General features: G+C 38.4%; 2 protein-coding genes across 4 annotated transcripts; both read left to right on the top strand.

The window, feature by feature from the left end:
- Positions 1-995: 995 nt before the first annotated feature.
- LOC143463015 (E3 ubiquitin-protein ligase BRE1A-like) lies at positions 996-8,934 on the top strand. The gene is made up of 21 exons (XM_076961366.1): positions 996-1,279; positions 2,268-2,435; positions 2,689-2,791; positions 2,909-3,047; positions 3,330-3,432; positions 3,515-3,654; positions 3,723-3,828; positions 4,067-4,189; positions 4,336-4,509; positions 4,678-4,746; positions 4,818-5,006; positions 5,185-5,299; positions 5,493-5,586; positions 5,829-5,907; positions 6,229-6,477; positions 6,618-6,800; positions 7,097-7,180; positions 7,278-7,403; positions 7,744-7,884; positions 8,254-8,355; positions 8,645-8,934. Exons 1-21 carry the CDS (start codon positions 1,169-1,171, stop codon positions 8,819-8,821), a joined length of 2,775 nt encoding a protein of 924 aa, XP_076817481.1. The 5' UTR covers positions 996-1,168; the 3' UTR covers positions 8,822-8,934.
- A 2,476-nt stretch (positions 8,935-11,410) lies between these two features.
- On the top strand, positions 11,411-25,873 carry LOC143463016 (dual specificity tyrosine-phosphorylation-regulated kinase 4-like). Of its 3 annotated transcripts, XM_076961369.1 has the most exons (18): positions 11,411-11,476; positions 12,137-12,275; positions 13,653-13,746; positions 17,945-18,016; positions 18,216-18,275; positions 18,561-18,801; positions 18,933-19,124; positions 19,352-19,515; positions 19,597-19,733; positions 20,627-20,767; positions 20,841-20,979; positions 21,099-21,180; positions 22,061-22,233; positions 22,479-22,539; positions 23,225-23,354; positions 23,576-23,754; positions 23,933-24,202; positions 24,422-25,873. In XM_076961369.1, the coding sequence occupies exons 2-18, from the start codon at positions 12,241-12,243 to the stop codon at positions 24,541-24,543; spliced, it is 2,292 nt and encodes a 763-aa protein (XP_076817484.1). In that variant the 5' UTR covers positions 11,411-11,476; positions 12,137-12,240; the 3' UTR covers positions 24,544-25,873. The 3 variants fall into 3 exon arrangements, with proteins under 3 accessions (XP_076817484.1, XP_076817485.1, XP_076817483.1); XM_076961370.1 differs by lacking the exons at positions 11,411-11,476; positions 12,137-12,275; positions 13,653-13,746 and adding an exon at positions 14,552-14,727; XM_076961368.1 differs by lacking the exons at positions 11,411-11,476; positions 12,137-12,275; positions 13,653-13,746 and adding an exon at positions 15,520-16,866.
- Positions 25,874-26,433: the final 560 nt, after the last annotated feature.

The raw sequence follows: 26,433 nt of genomic DNA, 5'->3' as shown, positions 1-26,433 counted from the left end.
GATATGGCAACAATAGCTTGGAGCAAGCGTGGCTGATGCCTTGCCCAAGGACAATAAAAAGACCGGCGGGTATCGAACACGGAACACAGGCAGCAATATTGCAAGTCCAGCTCTCTAACCACTCGCGCGGCTACAGAGTTGACATTGTAATGACTCCAGTCACTGACCTCACTTGAGCCGGCTTGAACGGCTTTTTTGGTTGACCTGGTTAGATTCCAGTTAAGATATGACTGCAATATAGCCAAAACCAAAGATGTAATCATAACAGAGATTTTAAGCAATTTTTGGACGTCGGACAGCAGCATGAAAATTATACGCCACACCCAGACGAATAGGTGCTTATTTTTTAATTAATCGAACAACGTCTAGTCAGGTTAAAAGCGGACGTTCTAACTGTCACGTATTATATAGACTCAAGAGCATTAAAAAGACAGCAGAAATTTAAAAGACAAACCTGTTTATTACATGTGCTGGATACCAACGTACGCGTATTTTTAGAGCATTTGGCGAAATAAAAAAACACACCAAACCGGAGTTTCTGGCAAAGATTTGAACATAGAACAATTTTATAAACATCACATTAAAAACCAGCAAAACAAACAAGCAAAAAAGAAAGTTTCTTAACTTTAGTTTAGCTTGATACTGGAGTCTGTTTGCTCTCTGAAAACATGTTTTTACAATTTCTTTTTTAGCTAAGGAGTTTTATAAAGCAAGGCAAACTTTATGATTACATCTACAATTAATTCTGTCGAACGGCAACTCAACAAAAAACAGAGGAAATTTTCAAGCAATTTCCGTTTAAATTAATGTATTTTACCTAGTTATTATTTGAATATATCTAGTTTGCTGGTTGTTGGGCTGATTTTAACAAGTTTAAGACCCTGGCTTAAGAGTGTTTTAGGTAGAAAGATTGTTTATATATTTTTATGGAGCTCTACCACTTTTTAATTATATTAAAAAACTTGGATTTTTATCGCTGGATGTCACTCAGGTACATGAGGATCAATGAACATATTGTACCGTTGGTTCCTTAACGTCGTCAAGTGTACGGTACCACAGATATAGGATGGGCTGTTACAGCTAAACAGTGTAGTGCTCGTTGTCGTATCTTTTGACCGATGATCAGATAAAGTAAATAAGAATTAACCGTGACCGCCATTAAATAGTGATGGCTAGCAAACGGCAACTAGAGAGTGGACCGTCCGACAGCGACGAACCACAAGCCAAACGACCAACCGTAATATGTCCACCAATCAGCATTGGTCCAATTTCATCATTGGTAAGTCGTTATTAAAATAATAGACTTTGCATGTGACTCGTTATGTATAAAATTTATGCTGGAATAAGCCAGTGTGTTGTTTCGGTATTTTATGATATCTATATCAGGCCGTTTGACCAAACTCCAAACTGCAAAGTAAAGCAGGAGAACATCTGATATTTTTTGGCCAGAACGGTATTGCACCCAGGAAGACAAGCGATCTCTCTAAAACACTCCTTTCATTTTCCCAGTTTCTATTGTAAAAAAACACTCCTGTCCTACCACAATATTGGATGTTCTCGGGCCACGAGTTGTAGTGCACACCGGCTGCTTCTTTGCACACAAGAATTATGCCTCTGCACCTTCAAGGTCTTGGCGAAAACTACCATACTCTGCAGACTGGGCCAAAATTTCTGTCTCTGCACTTCACAGTTGAAAACATGCCAACTGCACCGTCGAGGTTTTTGAAAACTGTGCTTGCTGCACCCAATTGTTTCATATTTACCTCTAGAAAAAAGGAGCACAGAGGTTCTGCATTTTGCCTACCAGACTGCAAAATGCTCCTAACCCACCATTTTATACCCGGTGCACCCTAAGTTTAGCCGTACTGCACCCAGTTACCCCGATTTTGGCTGTCTTGCACCCCTGCATAAGATCTCATCAAAAAGTGCCATGCTTTCCATTTTGGTGTGCATGCACAACTTCTTGTCAAAAACTCACATACTTTCCGCTTAAACATATTGGATTTTCTGTCAATTGCAATCCTAGTGAAAAGTTTGCTTTCAGTGCGCCGGATAAATGAACCAATTAAGTGTAATGCCAAAATTTGCACCAACAGCAACATATTACCTATAACATGGAATATATAGCAAAACAGCAATTCTCTTGCTTCTGCGCCAGATTTCTCCAGCCCATAATACAGACGTTGCAGTAGAGAATTGCAACCCGTTAAAACCACAAGTAGGACATAGTCAAACTTCACTTTCATTTGATGAAATTTTAATTTTAGGAAGAAATGGACATCAAGGTTTTGCAGTTTCAAAACAAAAAGCTTTGGGAGAGAATAGAGTCTCGTCGCCAGGCTGAAGCTGAACTAAGGGGGCAGATGGAGACGATGGAGGCAAAACAAACAGCCACCGACGCAACCTTAAGTCTTGTCAATCGATACTGGGACCAGGTATGCGGTTGTATCTGAAGTTCTGAACGTAGATCCAAATGTTCCTGAAGAACATTTTGGATCCTTTGGACTAGAGACAATGTGAAATTAGCAGAGCTTTTTCCGGCTTAAAGCCTGCATTTGAACGCAAGTCCAGGTGCTCTGTTTGTTACGGCAAAACTTTACGGTGTCTATGTTTTTTGTTTAACCAATTTTGATACAGTTAAAAGTTTTTGCAAATTTTGATTGATGACATGAGTTTTTGTCATTACAGCTTGACGAGAATATAAAGGTGACGTTGCAAAGACTAAGTGTCTATGAAGTCAAGCAAGATTATGAGAACTCGAGCCAGGATGAAGAAGACATTAAAAAGAAATGTAAAAAACAACTGTCCTTGCGTAAAATATTTTATCCACTAAGAGCACAACACGTACTTGTTGCATTAGACAACCCTTGACAGTTTCATGACATGAGTAGTTTATTTTATTTTGCAGCGTTCCATCGACTGCTAAGTGACAGTGAGTTCCAGGACATTAAAGGTAATGTGTCCAATCGTTTAGAATGTTCCCGGGACTCTTTTGCGAAGATTGTTGATGCTATCATTCAAGAGAAAGAGAAAAATTCAGTTTTCAAGTAAGTTAATAATGTAACTATTCACCAACCAGTTTTAAATTTCAAGCGCTTGGCAAAGTTTTCCGTGATGCTTCATGGAAGGATTTGATTAACAATATGTTGAAGTTGAATGTTAATTTTTGTATCATAAACTGTGGCATAGTGTGTTACTTTCTGTACTAGTTCTAATACTGGTAATACTAATACATACTTAGTACAGTACAGATACTAAGTACAGTGATACTAATTTACTGTAATGTTAATACTTTATTAGTTTGACCAAGACGATATTTTTCATTTCAGTGCTATTGAACACAGCGAGTATGTTGACGTTACTTTAAAGAATAAGATTCGTGATTTGGAAGAAAACAACAAACATCTGCAACAGCTTACGACCAGTTTACAGGTATTATTTCTGGTACAACTGCTGCATCGAAACCTGTTAGTTAGAGTTACTGATTAGTTAGCTAATAACTAATTCTGTTTAGGCCGAACATCACAAATTTTCACTCGAACGATCGACATTGGAGGATAAAATAGAAGGCTTGGAAGAAAGGGTCGAGGAACTTCAAGATACAGCGGAAACTGCTCGTTGGGAGTTAAAGAAGACGAGGTCAAGGGAGGACAGGTGAGGCGAGGAACATCTTTTATTAGATTTCTATTATCGTAACTCCTCAAGTCATAAGTTGTATGCAGACTTACAAGACGTTTAGCTGAAACGCTGGAGAAATTAAAGAAAGGTGTCGAAAATGAAAACGGCAACGGTAACACTTCGGCTTCTACTCAGGATGCAACTAGCAAGGTAACCACTACAACCAGTTTGCTGCGCTCTTAATGTACCGTAATTAACGATGCACCGAATAGTTTTTTTTGCATTCGATTCAATACTGATCTTCTGGACAAAATAGATCCAAATTACATTTGCCAAATCGTGCAATCTACTGTGGAATTTCAAGCATATTGATCGTAGAAGTGAACGAAACAGTGAGGCTTATATAATTTCTATAGAATATTGACGATTATATTGAATGTTAATGCAGGACACTGAAAAAGTCCAATCTGATGATGGCCAAATATTAGCGGAAAGCAGACTTAAGGAGCTGGAAAACTTCAAAGCAGAACACCAGAAAGCGTTGAAAGAACTTGAAAAACTTCAGACCGATGTGAAACACACTTTTAATCGCTGACTTATTTGTAACTCACTGCTTACTCGACCTGTTTTTTTTTAAAAGGGGAAACTTTTCTATTTAAAAATCATTCTTGGTAATTGCACGAATCGATTTTACACGACCACCTTTTTATTTTGTAGATACGAAACATTCCAGAAAATATCATTTTCCAAACAACTGAATACAGGACTTTGAAATCCCAATTCTCAGTTCTCTATCACGAGAGTGTCCAGATGAAACAACTCCTGGATGAATCGAGAAGTATGCTCCAGCTGACCAGGAACAATCATTTGAGAAGAATAGACCAAATGGAGGTTGATGATTTCTTTTGCCGAAAACTTTAAACTAAAAACAAAATTATTACAAAATTACAAATTGCTATTACTTAGTATTTACTAAGAACTATATGTCACATTTAAGCTATGTAGTCATTGCGCAGCCATACAGTGATATCCACAATCAATCACTTGACTTTTTTTCAGTGTGATGAACTCCAGACCCAGAAAAAGCTTCGAAATGAGCTGATACAACTTGAAGACACGTTGGCCAAGGTGGGAACCTCACTGCCATTATCAAAATACTTGCTCAACTTTGTGCACTAACATGCCATCTTCTGTCGTAGGTACGACATGATTACGAAGCGCTACATGCCGAACTCGAACAGAATCTTGCAGCCAATGAGCAGGCGGGACCAGTGAACCGTGAAATGCGTCACCTGATAAATAGTCTGCAGAATCACAATCGACAATTGAAACGAGAGAATCAGCGCTACAAGAAAAAAGTCTCTGACTTGCAGCACGACATAGCAAAGGTGCTGATCACGGTATCGTGGCAACTCTAATTAAGAATAAGGTTTGAATTTTTGCATGACCATTGGTCACGGAACTTGTTGTATTGATGCATCACACAGCTAAGGTTATTTACTGCGAGATACAGACACAAGATTTATTGCTATTTCAACGACAACATAATTTACTTACAATCAACAGACAAAACAGGCTGACATCCAACGTGAGGACGACAAGCAAGAATCGCAGGATGGCGCTACACCATCTAGTGATGACAAAAATGAAAAGTCAGATGCAAAAAGATCTTCAGAGAAAGGCAAGGAAACAGATCCAAGAAGCTTGTCTTAGAATTAATATTTGATGTTCTTGTGTTTTTTTTCTTGCAAGTTAATTTGTTTAATCTTTCATTCTCACCCTGACTTATTGTCAATCATCTTTTTGTTACAAAATACATTTCTAACAAATCCTTGCTATGAGTAGTTAACAATCCTATTGTGAATGCCGCGCAGATGAAATACCACCATCAGCAGAAGATAAACTTGCGTTCGAAGAAAAGATTGATGCTCAAGCAGATGAAATTGAAAAACTCAACGAACAGCTAAAGTGAGTATTATCTGGTCACAGGAACTAAGTTCCAATTTTTAAAGTTTTTCTGGCAGTTGCTGTCGTTGTCAAAAAACATACGGATTTGTAAGAATAACAAATATGGTCAGTATTTCTGCATAATATTCCAATTAGTGTTTGGTCCTGCACATCCCTACTATCAAACAGTTAAACGCCCCAGTAGGTTATCCGTTAACTTTGTTTGCTTTTCCAGCACAAATTTATTCAAATTACTTTTCTAGGACCTATGAAGCTGAATTGAGAGAACTTAAGCTGTTGCTTGACATGTACAAGGGAATGTCCAAAGAACAACGAGAAAAGGTTCAATTGTTTTTTCTTTTGACAAATGAAAGTTCTTGGCCATTAAATATTTGAATAAACACTTGTCAAAGATGCAGACTGAATACACTAAAATCCACCGCAATTGCAGCTAACAAGTATAAAATTCTTATGAATGAACCTGGGAATTATTTTTGTGCTCACTAAAAAATCAAAAAAGATGGGAATTATTGACGTGATGTTTGCCGTTAAAAGTTAAACATCATTTTTTTTTGATTTGAGTGAAGTCATAAATCAAAATCCTAAAAGTGAGCAAATCGATAAAGGATCATGTTTATGGGAGTAAAATGAAGTCGTTACCAGGCGGAGATCATGGCGAGTGAGAAGGAGGCCCGGATGCATTTTGGTGATCTGGAGGATCAAGTTTCCAACTTCAAGATGCAGATCTCATCCTTGGAGGAGGAAAATGAGTCACTTAAGTCGGAAATAGCTTCGAAGACAAAAGATTTGGCTGAACTCATCATGAAATTAAGCAGAGAAACAGAGAGAGCGAATCAACTGGAGGAGAAACATCCAAGAGGTCCAGATCCTGAAACTCTTCGGAAGATTAAGGTGATGTCAACTTTTAATTTTGCCGTCTTCCCTGCGACAATCCCATTGGAAGAATTTAGAGACATATAAAAACGACGATGACAAAAAGTAACTTGTAACAACAACTGCTTTGTGTTGATGCAATTTTCTCCAATGCAAAGGTTCTGGAAGAAACGATCGCGGAACAACGGAAGAACCTTGCTGCCACAAAGCAAGAGGAAGAAGCGTTGCTCTCCGAGATGGATGTCACCGGACAAGCATTCGAAGATATGCAGGAGCAGAATATGAGGTTGCTTCAACAGTTGCGTGAAAAAGATGACGCCAATTTCAAACTGATGTCCGAGGTTGGTTCAAACGTGATAAATACAATTTCTTTTCAAGTCTTTAGCTTTACCAGTGTCGTCATACTCATAATTGTTATTAATTTGATCCTTTGCTTTTGCTCTGTAAAAGCCTTATACTTGTCCTTTGTAAAAGGCAAACGAGTATTGAACCAGCAATTATAGAATAACCGAGACATTGTAAAGTCAAGCATAAGCTGTTTTCTTTTTATTTGGCCATTTCATTGCCGCTGCGTTTTAAATACTACTTCTAATATTACGTATCAGAATCAATAAACTTTTATCCTTGTTATTTGAAGAGGATCAAAGCAAATCAGGTCCAGAAGTTACTTCAAGAAGAGAAATTGGTCCTCCAGGATCAATCAGCAACACTTCAACTTCAGGTCGACTCGACAATCATTCAGCAGCATCTCGTATCTTATCATAGACATCTTATACATCGAGGCGGCAATCAACATTTTTTCCGATTTTCTTCTCCAGGTCGAAGCGCAGAACCAGGTTGTACGTCGGCTGGAAGAGAAGGAGGGCGCTCTCCAGAACACTCTCGCCACGGTTGAGAAGGAGATGTCTCTTCGATGTCAGGCCATGGACCTCCACAAGAGGAAGGTATCGTTAAAATTTCCGCATCTTGAGCTAACCTTAGTGTACAGATTGGGAGATAAATGTTCATCATTGTGACACTCCAAGTTGTCTACGTGGCGTGTTTTGCCAGCATAAATTTTGTACTTATCTCGTTATGCTGCGCATGTAAATTGCAAGTCAGGACTACACAATTGTGCTTGCGCTGTCTCAACATGTTGATCACCTCAAGCACGACTCTGCCATTTTAACTTTTTAAGTATTTTCATAAAACGTACATGCTAGATTTTTGTAGCCCTTTGTTACTTGTGTTATCACAACATTGCTGCATTAATCTCATCAATTAATCGATAAAATATTTTTCAAGGCAGTAGAGATGACCCAGGTTACGGAAGACATCAAGAGAGAGCTGGAGAAATACAAAGGAAGAGTCGTGATCCTGGAGGAGTCAATGGATCGCAAGGTCGAGAGCTTAGAAGAAGAGCACTTCAAGCTGAGCCGGATGCAGGTACCTCTACATCGTGACACTGCGTCCAAGAGTCTGTTTGCAAATAACTTCTAATCGATTTCTCCAAACCATGTGTTTCATCTCACCGACATTATTTTTCCGCAAATCAGCCGTTGACCGATTTTTTTACTTGGATTGTCCAGCTTGGACGCAGTTGTACTTTCAATACAGTTCTTTTTTCGCGTCTTAATCTAGTGTAGTCCTAAATACATGCTGTCTTACGCAAATTGATTTCGTTTATCCTGATACCTGCTAAACCGACATTTTTTGACAAAACAAAGTGGGTCCGCATTGAAAAGGTCTGACTGGATATCAGTATTCATGATGCATATAAACTTGTCTTAAGTCTGATGTCATGAGTTCTTTTAGGAGGAAGGGGCCAAGCTCCGTCGCAAGTTGGAAAAACACAAGAAAACTGAAGGACTTTACAGCGCTGACGAAGTGCTCATGGAAGAAATCAAGGAATATAAGGTAACGCTCACCTTACTATGACCTCTATATGCCTAGTTTAGGCATTTTATGCGCTTGGGCTACGTCTGCTGGGCTAGGCTACTGTACGAGTCGTTCATTCCTGGTTTAGACTTAGTACAAACTGAGGCCAATGTTTGACTTTTGGCGTTAGAAAAAACACGTTAAAGTAATCTCAAAATTACTTCTACAATTGCATATATAACGACGCTGTATTTGAAAATTTTTCCGCTATTTGTAAGTCTCACTCAAATGATTTCCTGCTCAACAAAAGTGTTGTTATTGGCGACAGACCAAGCTTCGATGTCCATGCTGCAATGTCAATAATAAGGACGCTGTGCTGACCAAGTGCTACCACGTATTCTGCATCAAATGCATTAAGACGAGGTACGACACGAGACAGAGGAAATGCCCAAAATGCAACGCTGGTTTTGGCGGCAACGACTTCCACCGAATCTACATCGAATAATGACGTAATAATGCTTGATCGACCAAAATATCTTCTGTTTCTGCGACGTTTTTGTCATTGTGTTTCATGTGCTACTGTCCAAATGATAATAAAACCAGCTGCTGCTACACCAATAGACTACCGGTGCATTGTAACCGTAGTCACATTTTAACTCCGCGACAGGTCCTCTCCTGTTGCAGCCTGTCTGTATTATTTGTCATGCTACAGTACTAGCGTAGCAGTAGGTCAGCAGTCGTAAGGGGAAAAATCAGTAAACCATGGTATTGTCAATACCGGTAGACGGTGCACGAGAGCAACGGTACACAGCGTTAGGCATTTTCACTTTGTTATGAGCAAGCCTGTTTCACACAAGTTAGACGTTTAACAGAGACATATTTGAGACTTTGCCTTTTTACTATTGGTAAGACAATTGCTCATATCGTATTAACAAGAGAAAAAATAATGCACGTGACACGTAGATAAAAAATTAAAATGTATGATTCCGAATTTATATAGTTTCGCTTTCAGCCAATTGATTTTTTTTGGCGTAAACAAACATGTTTGTGACGTCAAAAGACATCCCCATACTTCCCGTTTCGTTCTAATCTAGACCAAACAATCAGTGTCCACTTATGGTCAGTCAATGGTGCTTGTCGCGCAGGAAAGACTTTTTATTGGTCCCAAACCTCGCAAACATGTGCCAGTTAATAAACAAAGTGAATATTGGCCAAATCTGGTTTAAGTGACCTTCAAATATTCGATTAATCCTGCTCATTGTGTCGTCATAATCCAATGCGAGAGCGGAAAAGTTTAAAGGAGTGTGTTGCTTTCGAGTGCGGCCTAAATTGCTTGGCTAACAATTCCTTATCAATAATCAACAAAACTTCACGCCCGCGTATCGAAAGCTGACGATTATTAATCACATTTTACGAGACGTTTGTTAAAGAGAACCGTCCACGAATATTTATTAACGGAATGCATTATCCTTTTCGTTAATGCGGCTTCTTGCTAACAGTCCTAGAGGTATGCTATATTGCATTGATTGTCGTCAACACATACGAATAGAAATTTTGAGTAAAACTTTGTGGTAATTGATTCCTCAAATCAAACTGCGGTGTAAATTTTTTTCTAACCCCTTCCCTTTAATAACCGCAAGTTGCACGCTTGAGGTTAATTTACCGTCCACTTAATAAGCCACCACATAGTCACAAAGTTTGTCCACACAACTGACAAGGCATAGTGCCTGACGACCGGTTTAACCATTATATCGTCATAGAACTAACAAGCAACTACAGTTAATTAGGTACAGCCGGGATCAAGAACACTGCAGTTATCGCATTTAAAAAATTTTTGTCTGAAAATGTTGGAAAGACTGGAAAGACTGGTTGTAAATCTTAAATTTTTCCTAAGTAATTCTGAAAATAGTGACGTGTATTCCCAGGGATTTTCCAGCAAACTTTACAAATACTTACTTTTCAGAATTTAACCTAACAACTTTGCAGTGGTATAAGAAGTAAACTGCTATGATTTACGATCGTCTGTTTGCAGTACAGCTTTAGAAGTTTATGGTTTATTTTTCTATACAGATGACGGGGCTTTACGCCTTGATATGACAGAATAACTGGACATTACCTACAATTTTACGAGGGAATTTTATCGCTTTATTTGTGCTGTTGAGGGGTTCATTCAGTGACTATACCTGTACTGGCCAGACTGGGAAACAAACCGTCGGTTTTCATTAACGAGCTGAGCATTTTAAATGGATATAAATCACCTTCCGTACTCTTGCAAAGCCCCTTGATTTTTCTGAAATTAAGTAAACGCACCTGAACAGAAACTGGTGAATTGGCAACGCAAATGATGAAATAAATGATTTTCTCGGCGCACTTAAAAGTTCTCGAAGAGATCGTTCATTTTGAATTATAATGACCATGTAATCAATTGATATGCATAACTTAAACCCTACAAAAATCATGCCCTAAAAATCAGTGGAACTCTCATAGAAGTAGCCTATTTTACTGCGAGATTATCCATGTGTCCAAATCACCAGAAATAAAATGTTAGTTGGAATGTTTTCGTTCAGCTACTTGTAGTTAAATTACACACAAACCTTTCATTCAGATATAAGTTAATTATTCGAATGTGAACCTTAAGTGGATAAGTTGGTCGAATTTCGCCAAGTTTACCCCAACTGCAGCAACAAGCGTCGCTTGGTCACGGTTCGCTGCACATACGTTAATGAGAATTTAAGAATTAGTCGGGAGCTCAATAGGATAGGTCGCGTGTGGGTCGTCCGTACATCTTTGCCGTCTTTTATGACCGATTTCCGGACATTTTCATTCCTGATTGTCTTTTGACAGGTAGACCAAAACGAGCGTACCGAGAAAAAGCGTGTTCCAAGGTGACCAGTTGATAATGGGCTATTGTTTGATCATAATGAATTTATATAGGGGAGATACCGGTGTCTTGTAGCCTTTAATTTTCCAGAGTCAAATTACGTTTAAGTCAGCTAATAATGGCTAAAGGGCGGTGGATCTGTAACTTTATAGTTTACAGTCAGGCAAATAGCTCTATATTATCCGTGTATAGGCTTCGACCGGGTGTTGCTGTTATGTTCTTCGAGACCACCTCTAGAACGACCCACTCCGAGTACAGCAACAGCGAAGCAACTTGCAGGTTAAAAGGTTAAAACTGAAACGATATAATTACTGTGTTTGTAAAATCTGACGAAACGTCTTAAATTGCTTTGACCTATATGCAGGATGGTTTGAACTGCTCGATTGGATTGCAGCAAAAGTATGCCAGTGGTTTTGTGTTTAATTTTTTTAGTTTCGTTTTTTGCAAAAGGGTTGAAAGATAAAAATATTGGGGAAGCATTTTGGGTAGAAAGTTATTTTTGTCAATGACAGAGTTGTTCATCAGAAATGTTTTCTGGTTTCGAATATTTCAGACATCCGATCTTTTTCAACATATTTCACGCATTTTTAGCAAGGCGTTTGCAATAACAAGGAAAGCTTCAGATGCAGGGTTTGTAAGGTCAAAGTTCGGAAATTAACCAATTACCATTTACGCAAATTAGCTCACCGGCATAAACGAAACAACAAAATCACTGCGTTCAAACACGGCAATCAGCATGTATTATTCCGTGTAATAGGATTGCGAAGGATCAAAATCAGTATAGAACCAGCAACCAATCAATCAATCAATCAAATAAGCTGTCAATCAATCAGAACTTGAGGAATATTTAGTTGTTATGTAGATTGTTTTTTGAATGCATCTTTTAATTTAAGTTTTTCGTCACATCAGCGGAATTTTGATTGTGTTTTTTTGTTTTAGTTTCAAGATTTCAATGAAAGATTTTAAACTTTCTTTCCTGTATTTGCTGACAATGCATTAAGCAAAGCTTCGGAATAAAATTTTGGAATAATATAAAATCCATCATGAACACACATTCCTACAAAAGTTCCGATAAAGGGTAAGTCCCAATTTTTTGGTTTCGTTTTTAAACCTTTTCCGGACTATAAAATCGTTTATCATGTTTATATATTGTTAATAATTTTCTACTATTTTTTTGATATAAATGCAACAACTTTCATATTTGTTTTTAGAAATATTTAGATTTTCCAACTGTTAGTCGTGAATTTATTAGTTACCTAGACAATGTCACACAGCGTATGATACTATAAAATTATTTTGTTACATATTTAATAAGGAAAGTCTTCCACCAACTTTCGTCTTTTCTACCCTGTGTGAGCTTAAAATATTTTTCCTTTCCACCGGCTTCGGGCCCGACATGTCACCCGATAACCAGCACCACCTCAATCTATTGTTACGTGACAAATTATCCCATTGTTACGTGTGCCTTTACATAATTACCAGGCTGGCTGGATTGAAATGATTAGAGAATTATCTGTGTTTGGCCAGCCCTTGTTGCTATTGTGACGTGATAATCTCGACGTTTATCCAAAGCGCGGCCACCTGTTAATATCAGCCAATAATAAACAAAACTCCTACTGTGACAAAATAAACAAAAGCAGAGATCTTAATACAGTTATACGGTAGGTAACGGTCGCTAACTGACTCTTATGACGAATTTATAAATAAAACTTGCCAACATTTTGTCGCCCTGAAATTTCCAGCGTCGAATTACGTTTTTAACTCAGCTAATAATGATGAATAAAGGTGAATCGGTAACGTAATAGCTTACAGTCAGGCAGAGAGATAAATGTTTTTTATTCGGCTGTGTAGCTTGTTCTTTTCGCATTTCGCAGACCCTTACAATAAAAAACACTGAATCTGCTTCTTTGCGTGCTCGTCGTAGCCTATCTTAAAAGTCTGGACTATGACTTGTTTTAATAACTTTGGGTTCCTAATCTGGTTTAAATTATACATAAGATTGAGAATATAAGTTTTTGAATGCGGGAGGCAAATTTTGATCGTCATCGGCATTATTACTGTCTTTATTAGATTTTCTTTGAAAATCACGCTTTGTTTTCGAGAAAATTCTTTCACAAATGACTTGGTAAATAGCACTCAGTCAGTAATCAGTAACAACCCGTTTTATTATGACGTAAAAACTATGCTATTGTTGCAGGGAATAAAATTGCCTTCTTATAACAGCAATAGTCTGACTTGATAACGTATTGTACTCAAAAAGATTTAAAATTATGTCTGAAAATTGTAACTATTGACTTTTCAGATTTTACAACGCAATTATGCGCCTAAATAGAAAGGAATTATGACGTAATATTTTCTCAATATTTGTTCCTTATATTGAGCTGAGCGAAGGAACGAGACATTTTGTTGAAATCGACTTTTTTATCTGAGTGAAATAATCTCCATCATTTTTCAGACATTCCACTTATAAAAAAGAGCGCCATCGCCGTGAAAAGAAAAGTAACCTCCTGCCAGCACTTGGGCCTTTAAAAGACTTCGACAAACATCAGGTAAATATTTTTTTCTCAAATTATATATACGTTTTTTAAAATTAACAGCTAATTCATGTTGTGTTCTTTTGAATGTTTCTTCTTCGCCGCGAGATGGCGTTGAGGTAAAGGGAGTTTTAATGTGAGAAGAATTATGTTTGCAGAGTGCAGACAGAGGTTTATAACCTCTTAAGTCAGGCATTTCGTCTGCATCGTTTTTAGCATCTTTTCATGAATCGCGCATCAGAAACAGACCTATTCCAATTCCAACAAAGATTTTTGCGGAACATTATTGGACGCTCTTTTAACTCTGTGTGCACCCTCCAATGAGAACGCACTTCGTCTCTTTCTTGGAAGTGTCGTCATGACGGGCTGACACAGCAGTTTTTTGTCGCCTTCACTTCAAATTTTACCGATCGTTTTAAATGCCATTGCCTTATAAAAGAGAAGCATCTACAAAGCCATAAAAAGTTTTTAGGAGAGTGACTAGCGGAAAGCTTTCGGTTTTAAAATTTCCTTTCTTACGAATTCATTTTTCAAACTTTTACTCTTTCCATGAAAAGTTTTCAAAATCCCCACTTCATGACACGCTTTGCGTCGCCATAATTATAAAGTTATTACGCAATAACCACAAGATTTAAGTCGGTGCTTGTGGAATATGCCCGAACGTGCCGACCTTATCTCAGTGATGAGCGATTTTGTGTACAGAGCGGCTTCTGTGTCAACAGAGGCAGCCATTTAAACCAGGCCAATATTAAGGATTACTCGGCAAGCCTAACACTTGTACAATAACTCGGTCGCTTTAAAATCAAAGTTATCCGGCCAAGTTTTGAAATTAGTACCCTAGTTTTTTTCGGTACTTTTATATGGTTGATGCAGATTTATTGGGAATATTTAGCGAGTTTTACGTAAGGAAAGTTTATGATTTAGCGACAAAAATACTCAAGTTGAAAGATGAAGAGCGAGGCCGCCTTAATTGGGCAAAAATTGAGCGCCGGCGAGGTACAAGTTCTTTTACACAATAATCAATCGATATTTGAGCCGGTGTCTCGTCTAAGCAAATAAAAGTTCATTCCTACCTCCAAATTCTAAATATTTGACCACAAGGGAAGGTCTTTCAAAGCAGCCTGGTGTTTGCGTAGTGATGTATATGCGTATAGATCGAACTATCTATAGATCTAAGCTATCTATAAATGAAATCTTCTATACAAACTTTTTCGGCGAACTCTTATTATTGAATTAAAATGCGCGATTCGGCCGTGAAAGATGATTAAAACCTTGTTAAAGTATGACGACATCAGGTAGCATTTAGACCGATTAGTCGCAGTAGTTGGTGCTGAAGTGAATCCTATGTTTTTTGTTTTGTCAATGATAGGGATGAAATCCTTCAACGTAAAAACGACTTAAACTTATTGAGCAACCAGTTATTTGACTTGCTTGAAGTCCTATGTTAACCCGTGTAGACCAGCTTCTTTCGTCAGTGTTGTATCCTACACCGCGAAAAATATTTTAAGATTCTGTTTCCAAGTTTAATTCCAAATCGCGGGAGGACAACACGGAAACATAAGAGCGTTTATAAGACTTGTGGTTTCGGCTTTGGCATAGCAAGCGTTTATGTAGCTTGTTAAGCACATCTTCTCTATACTCGCCATGTATTGTGGTTCGACAAAACAGAGCCCCTGCTAAGAACGTCTGGAAAAAATTGGGCCAAATTTGCGCCCTCGTTTCTCTTCGATGTAAATGGCTTAGAGAAGGAATTACTTGCAGCTCATGTGGTATTTTAAAGGAACTCGTATACAGAGCAGAATGTCTGGATAAGCTTTGCTTTCGTATAACTTAATATAGAAATACTTATGATAGGCGATTTGCGTTTCAATAATCTTGCAACCAACTTGGTAAATTGCTTTTCCAGCGAAAGATAAGTTGTTGCGTCTTCAGTGATTTTCGTGTCAAAATTCGTCATTTTAATCGATCTACCGAAACGCTCTGTAGCGACAATGACGTCATTAACGTCTAACATTAACGCTTTTGTTATTTTATCGTCTTAATTTATATCACAGCCGGCCGTCAAAATAAATTATCAGAGGTTTCTATTCGCATGAGGCGCCGGTTTCAGGGTTTCTTACTACGAGGCATTTATGAGCCATTCAGTTCAGTCTGTTTGCTTTTTGCACTGTGTGGAGTTTCATCGAAATGTGGTTTAAAGAGTAGGTTACTGTTTGGACAAACTAGATAAACTAGATCATTTCGTTACTGGATGGAGCCGCGTTTCGGTGGGTTAAGCTGCCCTTGTTCTATTTTATTACCGCATAATGCCGCTTATTACATCATAATGCCACGTTAATCACGCCGGTCTATTCTGGAAGTCAGCCGGGAACTCTTAATCCATCTCAGTGGGTCGACGTTTCCAACCGTGTCCACCTTTCAACCTGTCTCCTTGTTTTCGTCGAATTGTCCGAGCCAAGGCAGGTTGCAAGATAAGTGACTTCTAAGAAACAGTCATTTGACAGGATCGTTAATGCTGTTAACGATTAGTTAAGTGCAGTTGCCGCCGTTCTTTAGTACATTTGCGAAAAATCTTTGTTGTTCTCACGAAAACCTGTTCTGCGCAGTTTTATGGATGTAGACAGAGTGCTGGCTGCGTTGCCTTTAATAATACTTGGTGAGAGTTTGCCCGCTTTTAAGACGAAGATGACACCGAAAAGTGTTCCCGAGTCAGAACGCAACAAAAATGAAGTAACGACCAGACCGGAAATGACGCCAGTATTATCGGGGAAGCTCCCGCTTATGGAACTTGAAACGTCCTGGCAAACGGAAAAGTCTTTTCCTTCTCCGATAGATTTGCCCCCTTTGGTCGAGTCCGTAATTCCTCATAATTCCCCGATTTCTCCTAATACGTTCGAAGATGTGAGGCCTTTCTCAATCCAGCGACCGGACGCTCCGCTTTTCCGCCGTCCCCGGATGAACTCCGCCTTGACGTGTGACCGACGTAGACGTCGCAGTGGTAGGTCAAAGGTCACTTATCCTGCGATTCCAGGCAAAAGCTCGCTCCCACATCATCAGACGCGAATCAAGTTAGAGAGGGAATTACCCCAAATCGAAACGAGTTTTCAGGAGATTTTCGGATTACAAAATTATCAGGTAACATTATAAAACAAAAAAATCTTAAATCGGTATTAAAAAAAAAATCAAGTCTACAAGGCATTTAACATGAAACGATAGGTTAACACAGCTGGCGTAAGGCATAAGTTCAGCAGGTGTCGTCAAATCTTTTGATTTTTGCGTTGATGCGAAGTTGTATAGTTTGCGGCAAGACAACAGCTTTTATGTAAAAGTCTAGTTTTAATGTTGTGTTTGATAAATAAATTAGTTCCAGTCCAGACCTGTCTGTGTAACCAGGATAGTCGGTTATAGCCTGCGCAAACACCGGCATTCATTCGATTGGTCGATTCGCTTGTGGCTGTCTATCATTTTCTTTAAACATCCATCGCATTATCTTCCATTATCCCCAAGATTTGTTCTGGTTGATTTGGACCTACCTCATCCACTTGTCTTCTTTCTTCGAATTCTTGGTTTGTTGTTGCTGCTTGTCCTGGCTCTTTGAAGGATTCTTGAGTCGTTTACGAACATTTGTCGACATTTCAATTTAGTGAAAGAATCGATAAAATTTCCACGTTTTTTCATCTCGACCATTTTGTAGATATTGTTCGATTTTAAATCTGCGGCAGCTTTTTGAGATTTATGTGAAATTTTTCCTCGCTCACTGTAACAAAGCAGAGTCGTCACCTTGAAACAGAAAAATCCCCTTTTGACGACATCACCGCAACTCAAAGGGTGGAAAATATTTTCTTTACAAGTTTCTCTATTTCTACATTTCCAGACATGCCCTCATTACAGCGGACAATTAAATCTCTATCCCACAAAGCTGGTTGACCGAATAAAGGGTTACGATGTCGTTTTACGACTATTGTTGTCTAACAATCCAAACATAATAGGATGCTTCTTTTAATTTATGCAACTGTTCATGTTTGAAGTTCAATGTTTTAAATTAAATTTCTCCCATGCATTAAGTTTCTGCTGTGCAAGAACAATTGAAGGATCCAAAATTATTTTATGATTTCAATTTGCCCGTTGGCATTTCTAGTTTGTCTTTTTTAGTTTTTTTAGTTTCTTTTATAGCTTTGGTACATTTTGTTCAACTTGTTTTTTATCTCGGCAGAGTTCGAACACCTTCGGAAAAAGCCATTTCACGTCAAACGAATCATCTCTGCCTCAAAATAAAACTTTACAAGTATGACGTCATAATTCACTCTTGTTTTAATGAGTCAAAAAAATCGCTTTTTTACAAATATAAGTTAAATTTTTATAGAATTAAATTTAACAAAGGAAACATCTAGCGACGTGACAGATCATTATTTCACTTTTTTCAAGTAAATTTTGAGATTTTTCAAGTATTTTATTTTATTCATAATTTTCATTTTCATTTTTAGTTTGCAATGTCGTCGAAACGAACAGCGGGAAAACAAATGTCCAGCCACCACGGACACGAGGTGATTTACTTAATAATTAATTTCATGTTTTCTCATCTGTAACTTTGAGAGTTTGTAAAAGATGAAAACTGTTTTTGTTTAATTTTTCCTTTGATGCCTGTAAATGACCTTGCACCCATGAACTTGGCTTCATGTTGTGAGAATCCGAGGTCGACCCGTGTCAAGGCGACCCACACCACGCATGCTTACCCTCACTATAAGTGCCCTAGATAAACGTTGTACATGCTTTACTTCATATTAAGTGATTGTTATCAACAATAGCTTCATTGTGACGTTTTTGTTCAGAATCACATATCCGGGATTACCCATTTACCCCATTTACCCGACTCCCACCATCACTCGCACGCTATCGGGCAAACTGGGGTTAGTAATCAGGTACAGTTGCCTCCCACCAAACTTCCGTCCGCCAAGGCTATGGGGTTCAGAACGATTGGGGCCAGCGGGCACTTACCCCTACACGCAGGGGGCAAAACCGGTTTCAGTGACAATGTTTCCAATGGCTTGTCCCGGACGAATACTTTCGCAGGTACCACTTTTATAATGACGTATGTGGCGTGACGTATAGTGTGACGTATATGTGATGTTGATTAAAGATTCAGGTTTTTAGCAACGTATATGAAATTAGAAGGTTAGACAATGTTCCTACGTCATTACAAGGTGGCATGCGCAACGTCGCAGGGCATCAGAACATCTTCACCAAACCCCGGAACGCTGGAAATCGACATGCGGTCGCCCCCTCTTCGCAGGGGCGGGATTCCTTTGAAGTGACTGGGCTAGACGGCGTGAATACGCGTGAGAACGTGGTCGGAAGAGTGTTTGAAGGTCGCAAACTCCCTCTGAGCCCCGAAGGTATGAGTCGACACAGATTTTGCTTTTTGAAACATGTATTTCTTTGCTTGAAAACTTGGTTTCGTGTCCGGCTGACTATGTATAAGAAACAGAAATATTTTAACTTCCTGCTGTACAGTTCACTTTTGTAAACTTCTGTCTTCACACAAAAAGGAAAACGCTTCCTTACAAACCTTGCTCGCCATTATTACAAAAGTTTGATTCGCTCAAGCAGTTCTCTTTAACAGAATCAATCAAAGCGTTCGGGTCCAGGCTAACCACGTTCGAACAAAGTGAGATCCTAGATTACCCCGACATCTGGTTCCTTGGTCTTGACGGAAAGAAGGTCCAGGGCGTGCAAGGTGCTTCGCAAAATTGCGGTTACGACGATGAAAACGGTTCCTACATCAAGGTACACCTACCGTACCCTACAACTACGTAACTCCGTTGTTATTATGACGTAATAACCATGACCTTACTACCATCCTTTCAGGTGCTGCACGATCACATGATCTACAGGTACGAAGTGTTGGAAGTGATCGGAAAAGGATCGTTTGGACAAGTCGTCAAAGCGCTCGATCATAAAACCAACACTTTGGTCGCGGTGAAGATAATAAGAAATAAGAAAAGGTGCAAAGTGTTGTAGATATGTCGTTGTGCTGTGTCGTTCAGATGAGAAGAATCGCGTGGATTGTTAGCGAAGTGTTAAGATTGACTTAAGACTGTTTACTTGCTGAAACTGCTGCGCAGACGGTGCAGTTATCTTATTAGTTAACTTATTAGTTAGGCTCTCACTATTATATTTGCGCTTGCAACTCAAACTTCATAAGTCGCGGTGTTTGTTGTCGAGGATTTGGAGATTTTATTTGATTTACGCGATTTATGACGATAAAGATTGAAGTTTTTATTGCATTTCTCGCATAGCGAACCTCACCTAAGTATGCCGATGTCACTTAGTTTAAGTCATTTCTTTCAGCCTTTGTAAGTGACATTGACCGATATGACGTCGCCTCTGCGAACAGCTGTCAAAATATTGTCCAATCTTCAAACATTTTTGTAGTCTCGTCATATGCGTTAAGCTACACGTGAGTGAGCATATTAAGGTGTTGATGACTCCGCCCTCGTAGTTTTAACATTTGCTTTTCGATGAAGATTTCTGTGATCTGTTTAAAATGAGGTCGTCCACCCCGTTGCGTTAATATCTGTCTTTTGTTGTCTTCATGTTTAAATATTCGCGCCCTTATGTTGAACCAAATATTAACTGGGTTAATATGACGTCACACAGAAAAGAAAGAGAATTTCTCGCTGTTCATTCATACGTCATAGAACATAGATCCATGCAAATCGCTATTACTTATCATTTGCATGGCTTTCCTGCGATGGATGTTTTGTTCTTCCACTATTTCATGACCTTTTAAAAGAATTATGACTTCATTTTAGTCGTACTACTACGATCGCCAATGCCGTTGCCATGGCACCGTGTTTGGTTTTGTGACGTAACCGCCGCCCTTATTTTCACACAGGTTCCACCATCAGGCACTGGTCGAAGTGAAGATTTTAGACGTGCTGAGGCGCCGCGATAAGGACGGAAGCCACAACGTCATTCACATGCTCGAGTACTTTTACTTCCGGAACCACCTCTGCATAACCTTTGAACTGCTGGGGTCAGTGTCTGCTCTGTTTTAAGGGATTCCTCTATTGTGAGATTGGATTTTATTGTTTTTTCTTTGTCTGCAGAATGAACCTGTATGAACTTATCAAGAAGAACCATTTCCAAGGATTCAGCCTTGCCCTCATCCGACGTATTGCCCACGCGCTCCTCAAATGTCTATGCCTAACGTTCAAGGAGCGGATCATTCACTGCGATATGAAGCCGGTTAGTTTGGATACGAGCAAGGGAAAGACGAAATTAGAGTTTTTATTGTTTGAGAAATAATTTCTTGCTCCTGAATATCTTAAGACCTGCAAACACTGACGACTTTTTATTGTTTCAAGGAAAATATCCTAATTCGACAAAAAGGTCAAAGTTCAATAAAGGTTATTGACTTCGGGTCAAGCTGTTACGAGCATCAGCGAGGTAAAGTGCTTCAACGTTATATTAACTTTCAGCGTATTTTGTCCTGTATAATTTTCTTTTTTATTTCATGCTGTACAAAAGCTAATAACTTGTTATGAAGCCCAAAATTTATTTACTTTTTCAGGTTTGTTTTCTTTTTTTTTGTTAATTCAAAACTGCTTAAACACTAAAAAAACAAAATTTCACACCAAATATTTTTTCGAGTTAACCAGCAAAACGTCTTGAGGCGTCATTGGCGGTATGACGTGCTTGATGTTTGCTAGTGGAATGAAAATAAAGTTTTCAAGCAAAGTTGAACGCCAAAGAGCAGGAACCATGATAAAACTTTACGATGTGTCTATTTATCGAGCTAACAAATTTGCCAAGGTCTGTCCAATCATGCACGCAATTCATGACAACTTTCACTATAGGCAATCTAGTATAGAGTTCAACGAAGCTATATTATAGGATGTAGGTGTCTTAGATTTGCATTTTTCTTAGTAAAGAGAAACCTCTTTGATCTGTTCTTGGAACTAGAAAGTTGTCAGCAACCCTCCTGTTTCTCTTGCAGTTTTAACTTATCATCTGTGGCGTTGCTTTTTACTGTTCGTGCTTGAAATAAATTAGGACAAGTTCTTAACATTTTCTCTTCTGTATTTTCTTGGATTTTGTGGAATGAAATTTTTAGTCTATATATGCCAGTTCAGTTTCTTTTTCCCTGTTTCTTGTGGAACGCCTCGCATTGAAACTTAACTTTTTACAATTCAAATGACCATTGGGACAATATTAATCTTAGGTAATGAGAAAAAACTCAATACTACCCGATGTATTTTTTCTCCAACGTTTTCGGTATTGAATTGGCGCCATACCCAAAAATATGACGTTATTTTTACTCTTGCAGTTTACACCTACATACAAAGTCGATTCTACCGTTCGCCGGAGGTCATCTTAGGTCATCAGTACGGGATGGCGATTGACATGTGGAGTTTCGGATGTATCCTTGCTGAGCTTTACACCGGATATCCGTTGTTTCCCGGGGAAAATGAAATTGAACAACTTGCTTGCATTATGGAGGTATTGTACACGTTGCGACGGCAAAGATAAATCTTCCACCGTTATTGTTTAGGACGAAGTAATATTATGAATCTTATTTCGTGCCTCTGGTAAAGATTGTATAATTACATAGGGTTTATGCGAAAATCATCTTAAAGTAAACGCAATTTATTTTAAGATAACAACTTCTCTAAATCTATATTCTCACTAAGATCAGTTTCGAAGCTAAATATTTCCAGGGCGTAAAAGGATCTTTAATTTTCCAGGTGCTTGGATTGCCGCCAACAGATTACATTGAAACCGCACAAAGACGACGATTGTTCTTCGGTCAGTGGAAAGTTTTTATTAAAATTAACAAGCTAGCACCATCATGTCGGCGTTTGCTTTCACACTATTTTCGGAATTATTCAATGCCTTTGAAATTATGTTAATGAAATACTGCTGTTGGCAATTCGATGTGAGCAGCAGGCTGACATTTTTCAAAAAATCTTCAAACATTAAAAGCAAAAACTGAAACTCTTCCTGTAAAAGTCTGTGTTATAAATATTACTGGCATTTTCGCTCCACTTCATGATACAATAATACCATAGAGACGATCGTTCATGTCTTGATGTCGTAGGTCATCGTAATTTGATAATGATTTCATAATAACTCCTTGTTGTGTCACAACACCTTCAAAGAAGATGTTGCTTTGTTGTGACAACAGACAAATAACTCGCAAATAATCTTTATCAAGATATTGCATCACTCAAATTATTTACTGCACTGTTAAAACAACGTTTGCTGGTAAACAAGTAAATTGAAAAAATCTGGTGATTTTATGATGAACTCGGTTTAAATCGGCAATCGTCTTGTCGTTACGACTGGGCTTTCAGTGCCGTCTAGCGGCCAATATAAATTGTATTGCGTGCGGCAAAAAGCCTGAATATATTGCAAGATAACCGCCTGATTTATTATGGTATACTTTACGTCATAATTGCAATACAATGCATGATTATACAAATTGTTGCAGACTCCAAGGGAAACCCCCGTTGTATTACCAACAGCAAGGGCCGAAAGCGGAGACCAAACTCGAAGGATTTAAGCACAGCAGTGAGGAATAACGACCCTATTTTCCTGGATTTTCTCAGGAGATGTTTCGAGTGAGAAAAATGTTGCCTTTTATCCATTACAGTCATGAATGATCCTTAAGCGAATGTGACAAAAAAGGATTTTGTTTTACTTGTGTCGTATAAGTCACATTGTTTTGTCCAACACTAGTTTATATCGGACGACCCTTGGTCTTTAATGAAATATTAAAATTTCTTTTGGGACGGTTTTGTTTCGATGAATCCATTTCAAATTGCTTGTGATTTTCCTGCAGATGGGAGCCATCCCAGAGAATGACTCCCGACGAAGCAATGAACCATGAATGGATCATCGAAGGAAGGTTCCAGAAGACGAGGGGACAGTCCCGCCACGTGAGCAGAAGATCTTTGGCAATAAACAATAACATCGCGCACAGCGACAATGAGGACAAAAATCAATTGACCGCGCGCTCAGGTGAGGAGAGATTTTTCATTTCTATGCAGCGATCTTTCCATTTGATTCAGCAATAGAAGCAGCAAGTCTACGTGAAAATTCTAAATACGTTAATTAACTCTTGAAACCAGTGTAATAATTAGCACATGACTTGAAGCCCGCTACAATCATGGTTTAATTTAAAATCCTTTAAATTTAGATAAAAAAGCACCGTCTAGCGGCGATATGGTATCGAAAAAACCACTTAAATCTGGAAAGCCGGGTCGGAAGCCAAGCGGAAAAGATCCGAAGCCAAAGGAAGACCGAGGAGACGGATCAGAAAATCCGAAATTGACAGAGAAGACACAGGATCAGGAAAATCATGACAGATCGGCTGAAACCCTCAGCGGACAAGAAACGACTCACGAGCGCCTCCAGCCGATCGGTGCATCAAACACAAGCATGTTGGAAGCTGATGACGTAGATGGAGGTACAGCTTGGGTGTGCAAATTTTTAAAATAATTTTTGAAAATCATCTAGATTTCGGACCTAAAACTAAGGACTTATACACATAGCGCTTACCTTAAAAAAGGGAACAGCAAAGTCCACTTGAATTTTTAACCGCAACTTTTGAAATTATTAAACATTATGCAATTTATTAATTAATTATGCAACTTGTAGTTGATTTGATTCATTTCGTCTGACGCAGTGACCGAAAATCAAGATAAAGATGCTTTGAAACCTTCCAACAGCATCCAGGATAAATTAGCAGATGGTAAAGAAGATCCTCTCGTGATCACGGAAGGCAACAAGCTTCCACCGATTGCCTGATGTCATGGTAACAAACGGATTGAACTCTTTGGACAGCTAATTGGCCAGAGTGGACGATCTGTCCGTTTTGTGGCCCTTTTTAACTTTCTGAGCAGGCAAAGTTCCGGGTCCATAAATCAATTCGCCGCGTTACTGCTTTAATTTAATTGTTTCTAGGACACAGCAAGTTGTTTTGATACTTACTTCAAAACATCCTTTTTTGTATTTTGCTTTGTAAACTTTATGCTTCATTCTTCAATTTTCTGCTTTCATAGTTTTATCAGATTCCTCCCCATTGCCTCCCCTCTGCTTTTTACTGCGGTTTGCGTGTCTTAGACGTGGTTATATAGCTATCAATTGCGTAAATTTTTCGATTCCATTTTTGAAACACCATGCAAAATATGATAGCTATCATTTCATTTTATACGTCACTACACAGATTAGCTGCCGAGCAAAATTTTACATAAAAAGAACCCAGTATAGCTTCACGTATTAAGCTTAGGTTGTTTCGCTTGAAACAATGAAATTTCATTTTTGCCGCTCGTTGTTATAAAAGGGCTAAGGTTTATCTTGATTATAAACGTCTATATATTTACAAAGATTAGATTTGTTTTTCCCTTTTTTGGTATAGCCGTCCTTCATTTTTATTTATAAGTGCTTTTGCGTTAAGCTTATACTTATTACTTTGCTTAAAAGCTTTACAGAAATTGTTTTCTTGAATGTCTTTGGCACTAGTTCATATTCTTCGAAATTTATTCACAATTTTGAAAAATATTTTATTTATGTTATTGCTGAAAACTTTTCATGTGTTTTAAAACCTTTCTAATTTTTCCTCTGGAGTCATTTGACTAAATAATAAAGAGCCATCCGTGTTGTCCAAACCACTCATATAGCATAAATTATGGGAATAATTATTTATCGACCATTAATTAACAATTTTATGTTATTATTGTCTCATGCTAGTGATGCGTTGGCTCGCCAAATGTTTATACTGTAACACAACGGCACTATGACAACCGAAATCTGTGCAATAGAATGATTACAAAGTTGACCTTTTATTAGGCTCGTCAAATACAAAAATTTTGTGATGTGTTTCATTTATGCGGTGACACTTTATTATGGTTTTTAAATTTTGCACCGATGAAAGGATTTGACGTTTTACCATGGCTGTCATTCTACAAAATCTTGTCGTCTGTAAGATATCAGACTTCCGCTTGGTAGCGGTAATAATTTTGGGCCTTCGTAATTGTCAACATTTTTATTTTTCTGTATTTATATAATGGAGTTACCTGAACCTTTGAATGTGCCACTGATTTTGCATGTGTAATACATTGTGCCTTCACATTTTGTACTACGAGCAATCTTACAGTTACAGTTTTAATCTTACAGTCGTTTGAATTTTGTGTCGGACGAGTAAGTTAAAAACTCGGGAACTCGAAGCTTTGTGGGACGATTAGTGATTAACATGGCCGAGTTGCCCCATTGTGCGGTGTCTCTTCTGAGCCAAGTTTTTAATCTAAGCCATTGTTTCTTCCCAACACGCAATACAAACCAATTAAATACATGCAGAACCAGTGTTTCAGTGCTCCTTAATTTCTTAAAACCTGCATTCACTTTTGTGGACTGTGTAAGCAGTTGCTGGTGGTATAGGCTACATAAAGCAAGTCAGCGTGGGTTAGTAGGAAATGACCAAAACCGAGAGGATTTTTCTGCAGCCGCTAGAGAATATTGCTTCGTTGGTTAATAAAACTTTTTTTCACCTATTGAAAACACTTTTTTGAGTTGACTGACTAATCGGCATTCGGTTAATGATAAACGTCAAAGATATTAGCGCAGCCATGTGAATACTCTTCAAAATTCAGTTTAGATTTCTCATCATCTGTTCCATTTCCCTATTACTCCCCGGCGCAA

Source organism: Clavelina lepadiformis, chromosome 6 (genome assembly GCF_947623445.1).
Source record: "Clavelina lepadiformis chromosome 6, kaClaLepa1.1, whole genome shotgun sequence".
Lineage (NCBI taxonomy): Eukaryota > Metazoa > Chordata > Ascidiacea > Aplousobranchia > Clavelinidae > Clavelina > Clavelina lepadiformis.
This window is presented reverse-complemented; position numbering and strand designations above follow the sequence as displayed.